This window comes from Canis lupus, chromosome 27, assembly GCF_003254725.2.
Source record: "Canis lupus dingo isolate Sandy chromosome 27, ASM325472v2, whole genome shotgun sequence".
In the NCBI taxonomy this organism is placed as follows: Eukaryota; Metazoa; Chordata; class Mammalia; order Carnivora; family Canidae; genus Canis; species Canis lupus.
This window is the reverse complement of record NC_064269.1, coordinates 2,326,341-2,336,782: the sequence shown is the minus strand read 5'-3', so window position 1 is coordinate 2,336,782 and position 10,442 is coordinate 2,326,341. Positions and strand designations below refer to the sequence as shown.

Below are 10,442 nucleotides of genomic sequence, written 5' to 3'. Positions count from 1 at the left end.
CCATTTAGAAACCCCTTGACCTCTTAGGGGTAGGCATTCTAGAAAACCTGGACCAGGCTCTACTGCCTGGCTGACTGTTCTCTTCTCCCTGTCTCCAGATGCTGGAGCTCAGCCTGGGCCCTCTTCTCTTCCCTCCACCTAAGAGAGCGCACCGGTTCCTGGGCTCCAGAAACTACCCTAAATGTCCTTATGCAGACGACGTCCAACTGGAGTCTCCAGTCCTGACATGTGTCCCTTTGAAACCACATTCACCACTCCAGCTGTGGGCCACATGTCTATCTCGGGAGCAGCTCAAACTTGCCTAAAGCCGAGCTCCTGAAGGACCTCCTCAGACCCATCCAACCTTCCATCCCTCCCCTCCCCTCCCTCGGCTGACGGCACCAGCACCACCCAGCTGCTCCCGCTGGCAAACCGGGCAGCACAGCCACATCTTCCTTCTCCTTTGCCCACCCCGCATCCGATCTGCTCACAACTCCTGCCATTTCTCCACGTCAGCCCCCAGGTTCTCCTCTTCATACACTTATCACAGCTTGAAGTGTTTTTATCTGTTCGCTTGCTTCCTTTGTTGTTGTCGTACTCCCTTACTACAACGATGGCGGGACATCTTATTTTTGCTCACCGACGTATCTCCAACATTCACTGCACTGCATTCAGCAGTGCCCAAGAGTTAACTTAATGAATTTTGGTTGAAGGAAGGAATTCATGAACAATGACTTTGTCCAGGGGGAAGCAGCTGTCCCGTCACTGGCCTGGCACCTTCCCACCCGGCCAACCATCTGAACTGGGGCAGGCATTGAGTCTCACTCGTCTAGTCTTGTCCACGAAGGGATGCCGGCTGCTTCCTGCCCAAAGTTGAAGCAATAACTACCAAATCTCCCCTTCTTCGAAGAGTCTTCCTGGGAAATCAGATAGAATTGGCCCTGGATCGCTCTGCTAAGTGAGAACATGGCATCCCCATATGAACCTCAAGCCCCAGTTTCTGTTTTTCTTTAATTATCATTTCTCTTCTCTGAAAGAAATTCAGCTTTGGCCTAGGATGGCAATATTGCTTCCTTGGCTCAGCTGGGCTAAATGTTTCTACTCCATTGCCTACGTGTTCTCTGGGTGCCCAGGCATCTGGCCACGTCAGGAGGGCAGCAACTGTAGCCTCAGAGACATTGTGGGACAGGGGCAGGAGCTCCAGACTCGGGATACTTGGGTGCACTCCCTGCTCAGACCCTCAGAGGCTCTAGGACCCCAAGCAGACCACCGCACCTCTCTGAGCCTCAGTCTCCTCCTTTGCAAATAAAGCTCTTGGACTCCTTGACCCTGAGTTTCTTTCAGCCATGACCTTCCAGACAGCACTACCATGGCCAACTAATACTTTATCAGGGCTTCCTGGGGCTAGAAACTTCCATGACTGGCACACAACCTGAGGACCCGGAGTGCATGCATACAGATGTAGGATATTTTCTGAGGGGTGTCAAGAGTTTTTTACCCAGAAGGAGGCCTCTGTGGGAAATGCTGGGTTAAAGACAGCTAACAGGTAGTCTTTGCTACAAGACTTCTCAGAACCTCTAATATGTGCTCCAAAGAGGAAAGATTTAATGGACACGGAATGCTTTTCTGCAGGGCACCCCCAGCAGGCTGGGGTTTGTGGTCAGACTTTGAGATGGGTGGCTCTTGGAAGATCCCTGCCTGGTCCTGGGGCTCTAGTAGCTCACCCCTTCCCAGGTGCAGCCTGATGGGGGGAAGGCTTCCAGGATGTCAGCTGGAGTAGGGACTAGTGCCAAGGAAAGAAATCCTGTGACCCCAAGCCCCCCACCCACCCAACGGCCTCTTAGAGAGAAGGCAAGGGGGAGATAGTAGTCCTCAAGGTTCCACCTTCCTCTCTAAGAACTGCGAGGCCACACGACCTCCTGGAGTGTGAGGGCCCCCATGCCTCCACCCCCACCCCCAATCAACCAACGCATGAACCACCAGCTCTCGCCCATCTGGATCCCACACAGTGGACAGTAGGGAGTGCCCGCCTTCAGGCCAGAGCATCAGCGCTCCAGCGTTGTGCCGATCAGCCGCAAGCCCGCTGGGAAAGGGCGACAGGGGTCAGGCCAGGGAGGAGCCAGCTGGCCAGGGAGGACCCAAAGGCCGGATTGAAACACAATGCACTTTATTGGCGACAGAACGGTTGGCAGAGGGGTCCGTGTGTTATGTACATCAGGGCTGGTGACCATTCCCCCCAGGGAGGGGACCCCAAGGGCAGGAGAGGGCGGTGGCGGAGGCCACACCTGGACAATCGGGCACAGAGGGGAGCCCGAGCTGCTGCTCGGCCAGGGGTCCGGATGCAGGAGGAGCCAGAGGCCTGGGTCGTCTAGCCCCCCTGGAGCAGCCCAGGGCAGGGGTCGGTGCAGGGGAGCAGGCTGGGGGGGCACCGAGGGCGGAGGGGAGAGGCGGCTGCGGGCAGGGGGTGCGGCACTCATCTGGAGCTGCGCTGCGAGGACTGGGACAACTTGATGCTGCCGCCCCGGCTGCTGCCCGAGCTGAAGCCTCCACCACTGAGCCCGCAGCGGACCCCGGAGCCCGAGCTGATGCCACCCGCCCGGCCCCAGCCGCCACCTGCACCTCCTCCTGCGCCCCAGCTGCCGCCCAAGCCGCCGCCGAAGCCACCTGCCGCCGATGTCCCGCCGAAGCCACCGCCGAAGCCACCTGCCGCCGATGTCCCGCCGAAGCCACCAGCCGCAGATGTCCCGCCAAAGCCACCGCCGAAGCCACCTGCCGCCGATGTCCCACCGAAGCCGCCGCCGAAGCCACCTGCCGCCGATGTCCCGCCGAAGCCACCTGCCGCCGATGTCCCACTGCTGAGCACGGCTGCAGGGGAAAGGAGGGAGCAGCGATCAGTGATCGGGCCCAGCACCCACCCCCCTGTATCATAACTGCCGACCCGCTGGGCCCGGGATGCTGGGGAGGCCACCAAAGCCGCTTTGCTCCTGGTCCTCCCTGTGATACGTTCTAACGACACAAGGTGCTCGCCCCATGGTGCTAAGTCTTTAGGAATTTTCCAGCAGTTCCTACAATCAATTCTTGATGATCCCGTTGAAGACCTCCCAGAACTTCTCCTCCCATTAACAGGCCCCCAATGGATATTCCCCATTCTGTCCAGACCTATTAATAGTGTCCTAAACTCAGAACAATTACAAAAGCAGGCCCGCCGCCCCTTCCACCCACAGAGAACCTCTCCAACTTCCCTGAAAGGGTTTCTTAACTAAGGTGCTGCTGCCCTGTGTTAGCTCAGGGCACGGATTTCAGAATCAGTTCTGACTGTCGTGGTTGTTTCGGCTACTTACAGATGCTGACGGCGCTCTGGCACTCTCCAGACATCCTGTAGGAGAAAGCAAAAGTAAGATAGCTCTGTCACAAAACAAATTTCTGCAATTTTTCGTTGGTGAAAGTGTCGAACAGGAACCAGAACTGAATTTGGAACCCAGGCCGATGAGCACCCTCCTGCACCCCTGCTCCGGCCGTAACAGAGCCCTGTGCGCGCCGGCTGCGTGTGCACTCACCCCCTGTGGAGAGTGGGTGCTGAAAGCAACGAGGCCTATGGCAGAGGGGGGCCTCTCCTATACAGCAGCCGTCCGTTCCCATTTGCCCCGTCACCTACCTGGCCCTCAGCATGTACCTTCGGTCAGGAAAGGTGAGAAGACGGAATTAGAGGCCCACCTGCACTCCTCGCCCTCCAGCAGCTTGCGGTAGGTGGCGATCTCCACGTCCAGGGCCAGCTTGACGTTCATGAGCTCCTGGTACTCCTTCAGCAGCCGGGCCAGGTCATCCTTGGCCTGCTGGAGGGCAGCCTGCAGCTCTTGGAGCTTGGCATTGGCGTCCTTGAGGGCCAGCTCCCCACGCTGCTCAGCCTCGGCGATGGCCGTCTGCAGGTTGGCATTCTAGGGCAGGGAGAGGCGGGGGAAGAGGTGAGCCTAGGACAAGGGTCCCAGACCCTCTGAATCTTGCAATAGCTGGTCCCATAGCAATCATCTTAAAGCCAGGCAACATCACTTTCCCCAACACCCCTATCTTGTCTTCATCCACCGAGATATCTTCCCTATAGATTACCAGCTGTCTAGACTGGCTTGGCCTTTGAACTCCCCAGAGGCCAGGGCTGCCAGAGATGACCCCAGAAGCCCACTCCAGACCAGGGGTTCTGAGACCCTCGCCCCCACCCCCACCAGTCCGTCTCAGTACCAGTATCCATTGCCATCCCACCTGCTTCTTAACATTCTCGATCTCAGCCCGCAGCCTCTGGATCATCCTGTTGAGCTCCATGATCTCACTCTTGGTGTTCTTCAGGTCATCCCCGTGTCTGCCGGCCGTGGTCTGCAGCTCTCCCAACTGGAGAGCAGAAGGGAAGATGGGGTATGGATGCAGTTTTGCCTGACGGGTTTCTCCCTCCCTAACATCACCCACCCAACCTTGAGGTGCTTAGTAAGCATTTGTTCGGATGACACTGTTTATGTCTCAGCAGGGACACTTCTGAGGCAGCAGGGAAGAGAACACCTGGGTTGCCGTGGTACTTCTCCCTCCCTGCAGTCCCTGAGCAAGTGAGAATCTGCCCCATGTGGCCTGGCAGGGGGCAGTGGAACCACTTTCCACCAGGGGCAGCACTTTCTGCAACTGAACAACCATTAGAAAGACCTCTCCAGAGAGCAGAACCAAGAGGAGTTCACTCAATGACAACGGGGGACTCCCCACCCAGCAGCCCCGTGGGCCACAGCCCCCCTGAGGCCCTCAGTAGACCCTCTGAGAGGTGCCTCACTCTCACCTTGGTCTGGTACAATGCCTCAGCCTCCGCCTTGCTCCTCTGGGCGATGTCCTCATACTGGGCCTTGACCTCGGCGATGATGCTGTCCAGGTCCAGGCTGCGGTTGTTGTCCATGGACAGCACCACGGACGTGTCACTGACATGGCTCTGCATCTGGGACAGCTCCTGCCAACACAGAGGGGCCTGTTAACTCTTGGGGCATCTGCAACAAGCACACAGAGGCCCAGAAAGACTCCTGAACGCAGACCTGTTGTTCTCTGACTCAGCTCTGAAGCTGCATCTGCCCTACCCTGGCCCCCAGCCCTTCAGAGAACCCCATGTCAGCAGTCCATCCTGCAGAACCCCAACAAGGGGCCCTATCTCTAGGCTGTCTTCCTGGGCCCTAGATACCAAAGTGCCCCAGGCCCTGAGAATATCTCACCTTCCCTTGCCGCCCCCTTAGGAGGTAGCATCCTCACCATATCATAGAGGGTTGTCAGGAAGTTGATTTCATCCATTAAGGCGTCCACCTTGGCCTGAAGCTCCACCTTGTTCATGTAGGCGGCGTCCACATCCTGAGAAAGACAGAAGCAGAAAGACCTCATTCCCCCCAAGGAACAAACAACAAACTGCACATGTAGCAGGAAAGAGTCGGGACAGGCTGAGGACTGACTGGTTCTTGTCCAAGGCTGGTCTCCCATCTGGGATGGTTCAAAACAAAACAAAGAAACTGACTCTTTTAGGGATCTTTCCAGACTACGACACACCTGGCTTCTGCTTTTTTTACCCTTCCTGCCTGAACTCGGCAGCTCTTTGGTGGTGGAGTAAGCTCAGCTGGAAACCTGTGCCCACAAGCCCCAGGAACTTCACACACAGCCCTTACCTTCTTCAGGGTCACAAAATCATTCTCAGCAGCTGTACGTTTATTGATTTCATCCTCATACCTGTAAGGATTGAAAAGGAATAGCTGAGTTTGGGTTTTGAGGTAGTCATAAACACCACTTTTGTCTGAAGCTCTGAAAGTTCATCTCTCCATCCCTGTCCCTCTGCTGCCCCTCTTAGCTGAACACATCCTCCTTACCATCCCCCCTATAAGTTAGGAGGACCAGCCATTCCAGTTTGTCCAAGCACACTGGCCTGGTTTTAGCACTGACCGTCCCATGTCCTGAGAAGACCCCATCCTAGGGAAACTGGGACTGTTGGTCACTACACCATGAGTGTCCCAGCATCCTTCAGATCCTAGAACCAGAATCTTTCCCAACATGGATCACAAGGAAGTGCTTCCTCAACCCTAAACTCTTCCTTCTTGCCATTACTTTACTTGTCCTTGGAGAAGGAGGGCGAGTGGAGAGCCCAATGAACCCAGCTGCCCTCCGTGAAGGTAAAGAGAGGAAGCCAGGCTAGGTGACACCAATGCCACCGGCAGGAGGAATGCTGGAAGAGCTGGGACTCCGAGACAGGGCTGCCCAGGGGCAACTTCCTACTTGTGCCTCTGTCACTCACTTCCTCTTGAAGTCTTCCACCAGGTCCTGCATGTTCCTCAGCTCCGAGTCCAGGCGGCCCCTCTCCCCCAGGATGCTGTCCAGGTAGCTCCGCTGGGTGCTGATGTAGTTCTCAAAAAGGGGCTCTAGGTTGTTGGTGCCTGTGATGGAATTTGTGCCTTGCTGCTGGAGCAGGCTCCACTTGGTCTCCAGGACCTTGTTCTGCTGCTCCAGGAAGCGCACCTGCAGGGCATCGGGGGAAGCCGCATCAGGCAACAGCAGCAGAGGAACAGGGGGGGCCTTGGCTCCCTGAACCTCAGGTAGGACTGAGGGTCTGAATCTCCCCATCCCCCAGCACAAAGGCCTAGAAAGGATGCGAAGGTAGGTCCCTACTGTACCCTACTGTAGCTGGAGAGGCTATGGGCAGATGATTGCTCCGGTCAGGCCACTAAGGATGCAGCATGGTTGGGAAGTTACAGGAGGAGGAGAGAAAGGTGGGGAAATTGGAAGTAGCCCCTGTCCCAGAAGCAGAGTGGTAAAGATGACCACCCAGTGTTCTCCAAGGACCTTGGGACTCTAGCCCAACTTCCAAAAATAGAGTCTACTCTCTGCAGAAAGGCGCTTGAACCTCAGCGGCACAGCTTCCGCCTAAAGCTCTGCTGACACTCAGCCCTTCAGGATGTGAATCACTGGGAACTGATACAATTGAAATGTCACAATCAGCACTACAGGAGGGAGCCCATCGGTGTAAGCCAGCCTGGTCTGGAGGGCACAAGCACCCTTCTCTTCCTGACCAGGTCGATTAGAGGTGCAAATTAGTTGCCAGCTTGTCTGCAGCCCTCCTAGGACTAAGGTTCCAGGTAAGCCTCTTTAATCCCTTCTCGAGGGCATCCACCGCCTTTGCCTGGCATGGGGGCATGGAGGCAACAGGCCTCCCGGAAAGCCTGAAAGGGCAGCCAGGTCCAGAAAATGCCCAGTCCTGGGTCAGACCCTTCCTGCCGGTGGTCGTGGCTCTTGACATACGTTGCCAGTCAAGGCCTAGATAAGGCAACGGTCAGGAGATGTGAGCAGGGAGCCAGACAAGCAGGACTTGGGGATATCCAGGACCAAAGAGGGGCCCATTGTCTTCCCACTCAGGTGACCGTTTGGGCAAGCTCATCAGCCCTTAACATCTTTCCAGAACCCTAGAGCTCTACCTAACCATCCCCTCCAGCCTGGCTCATCTGCGATTGATCCTGAGTGCTGTCTAGATGTCACACTCAAAGTCCCAGCCTAGAAATGGGGCCCAGTAAAAGCTCCATCACCTTGTCGATGAAGGAGGCAAACTTGTTGTTGAGGGTCTTGATCTGCTCACGCTCCTGGGTCTTCACTTGCCCGATCTGGGGGTCGATCTCCACATTGAGGGGCTGCAGGAGGCTCTGGTTGACAGTCACCTCTTGGATCCCCCCGGGGAAGCCACCAGGACCACCAAAGCTGCCAGGACCAAAGCCACCAGGGCCACCAAAGCCACCAGGCCCTCCAAAGCCACCAGCTCCACCAAAGCCACCAGCCCCGCCAAAGCCACCAGCTCCACCAAAGCCACCAGCACCTCCTCCAAAGCCACCTCCTATTCCTCTGCCACCACCAAAGCCACCTCCATAGCCACCACCAAAGCCACCTCCATAGCCGCCCCCAAAGACACTGCCACTGCTGCTACGCCCTCCCCCAAAGCCACCAGCCCGGGAGCCACCAGCCACGCTGATGGAGATGCTCTTGTTGCCACCCAGGCTGTAGAGGCTGCGACTGCCGAAGCCTCCCGCTCCACCCCGGAACCCGCAGGCCCCTCCACTGGCTCCCCCGGAGCGGGCCACACTGCTCATCCTGCTGCTGCCTGAGACCACGGCGGAGCGGCCCGAGAAGCCCTGGCTGCCGCCACCAGATGTCTTGCAGACTTGTCTGTTCATGGTGAGAGAGCTTGATGAAAGAAGAGCACAAGAGTTAAGCAGGACACTGAGAGTCAGAGGAAGAGGGAAGGGAACTGAAGACCTGTGCAGAATAAATCCCTTTATATACCTCAAGGAGGTGGCTGGGCTCAAACGAAGGAGAGATAATTAATCCCAAATAGTCATGGGTGGGGTTTGCCTCCAAGGCAATAAGTTTGTTCCAGGCTACCAAACACACCTTAAAAATAATCTGAAATGGTAAAAATGCTAAGGTGGCAGACTTACGTGGCCGGGAGTGGTGCCTGGCGTGCCCCATGCTTGGGCACGGCCACCTCCTAGCTTTGTCTGACAGGACCCAGGAGGCACACGCATCCCTGCCAGGTGCTCAGCGGCCACCTGCCTGCCCTCCGCTGTGGAAAGAGTGGAGTGGGAGGTAGGCTGCGGGGGTCCGGTTGTCTGGGTAGTGGAAACAGTGAAGCCCACTCCAAGACTCAGCGCAAGTGTCTCAACAGAAGGGCCGATTCCGTTCACGCCGCGGTCAACACGTGGTCATTGAACAGCCACCGTGTGCCCAGCTCTGCGCTGGGCTTGGGAAGGGAATGATGCCTCTCTTCCTCCTTTCCCGGAAACAAAGCTCAGAGCCCTGACAAATCTGCCTCCTGGGCCCCTCTCTGTCCCAGGCTGCAGCTCGGGAGGCAGTGGCATTTGGGTTCATGACAGTCTTCTGAGAAAAAGGGCAGTTAACACCTATGTGCTTTGGGGACACCTGGGTGGCTCAGTGGTTGAGCCTCTGCCTTCGGCCCAGGGCGTGACCCTGCAGGGAGCCTGCTTCTCCCTCTGCCTGTGTCTCTGCCTCTGTCTGCATCTCTCATGAATAAATAAATAAAATAAAATCTTTAAAAAAAAAAAAAAAGCACCTATGCACTCTGATGAGACATTAGCAAAATTCAGCATGAGAAATGTTTGCTTGCTGGCTTGCTTGTTGGTTTTGAAAACTTCCCAGGGAAACTGTACATTGTGCCACACCTTGGTGCATCTCTAAAGCTTATTTTCTTGCTCTGCACAGTTTTGGCACTTCTCTGGTTTCAGCCCAAGCCCCAGATGACTGGAAATTCAAACATCAATTCTACTACCTGTTCAACCAATATTTTTTTGGTTTTTTGTATATTTTTTTATTGGAGTTCGATTTTCCAACATACAGCATAACACCCAGTGCTCATCCCGCCAAGTGCCCCCCTCAGTGCCCGTCACCCAGTCACCCCATCCTCACGCCCACCTCCCTTTCCACTACCCCTAGTTCATTTCCCAGAGTTAGGAGTCTCTCACGTCTCCCTCTCTGATATTTCCCGCTCCTTTTCTCTCCTTTCCCCTTTATTCCCTTTCACTATTTTTTATATTCTCCTAATGAATGAGACCATATAATGTTTGTCCTTCTCCGATTGACTTATTTCACTCAGCATAATCCCCTCCAGGTCCATCCATGTTGAAGCAAATGGTGGGTATTTCTCATTTCTAATGGCTGAGGAATATTCCATTGTATACATAGGCCACAGCTTCTCTATCCATCATCTGTCGATGGACACCGAGGCTCCTTCCACAGTTGGGCTATTGTGGACATGGCTGCTATGAACATCGGGGTGCAGGTGTCCCGGCGTTTCACTGCATCTGGATCTTTGGGGTAAATCCCTAGCAGAGCAATTGCTGGGTCGTAGGGCAGGTCTATTTTTAACTTTGAGGAACCTCCACACAGTTTTCCAGAGTGGCTGCACCAGTTCACATTCCCACCAACAGTGCAAGAGGGTTCCCCTTTCTCCGCATCCTCTCCAACATTTGTGGTTTCCTGCCTTGTTAATGTTCCCCCATTCTCACTGGTGTGAGGTGGGATCTCACTGTGGTTTGGGTTTGTATTTCCCTGATGGTACGTGATGTGGAGCATTTTCTCATGTGCTTGTTGGCCATGTCTGTGTCTTCCTCTGTGAGATTTCTCTTCATGTCCTTTGCCCATTTCATGATTGGATTGTTTGTTTCTTTGCTGTTGAGTTTAATAAGTTCTTTATAGATCTTGGAAACTAGCCCTTTATCTGCTACATCATTTACAAATATCTTCTCCCATCCTGTAGGTTGTCTTTTAGTTCTGTTGACTGTTTCTTTTGCTGTGCAGAAGCTTCTTATCTTGATGAAGTCCCAATAGTTCATTTTTGCTTTTGTTTCCTTTGCCTTCATGGACGTATCTTGCAAGAAGCTGCTGTGGCCAAGTTCAAAAAGGGTGTT

General features: G+C 55.0%; 1 protein-coding gene across 1 annotated transcript; it reads right to left on the bottom strand.

The window, feature by feature from the left end:
• Nucleotides 1–2,129: 2,129 nt before the first annotated feature.
• Nucleotides 2,130–8,283, bottom strand: KRT3 (keratin 3). Its single transcript, XM_025458797.3, has 9 exons — nucleotides 7,554–8,283; nucleotides 6,272–6,492; nucleotides 5,652–5,712; nucleotides 5,248–5,343; nucleotides 4,790–4,954; nucleotides 4,234–4,359; nucleotides 3,694–3,914; nucleotides 3,321–3,355; nucleotides 2,130–2,844 (listed from the first exon to the last, which is right to left on the bottom strand). Exons 1-9 carry the CDS (start codon nucleotides 8,190–8,192, stop codon nucleotides 2,453–2,455), a joined length of 1,956 nt encoding a protein of 651 aa, XP_025314582.1. The 5' UTR covers nucleotides 8,193–8,283; the 3' UTR covers nucleotides 2,130–2,452.
• Nucleotides 8,284–10,442: the final 2,159 nt, after the last annotated feature.

Coding starts and splice junctions, on each gene's coding strand:
- KRT3 (XM_025458797.3), bottom strand. CDS start 8,192: ATGAACAGACAAGTCTGCAAGACATCTGGTGGCGGCAGCCAGGGCTTC. Junction 4,955..5,247: donor TGACAACCCTCTATGATATG/GTGAGGATGCTA, acceptor CTGTGTTGGCAG/GAGCTGTCCCAGATGCAGAG. Junction 4,360..4,789: donor AGGCATTGTACCAGACCAAG/GTGAGAGTGAGG, acceptor TCTGCTCTCCAG/TTGGGAGAGCTGCAGACCAC.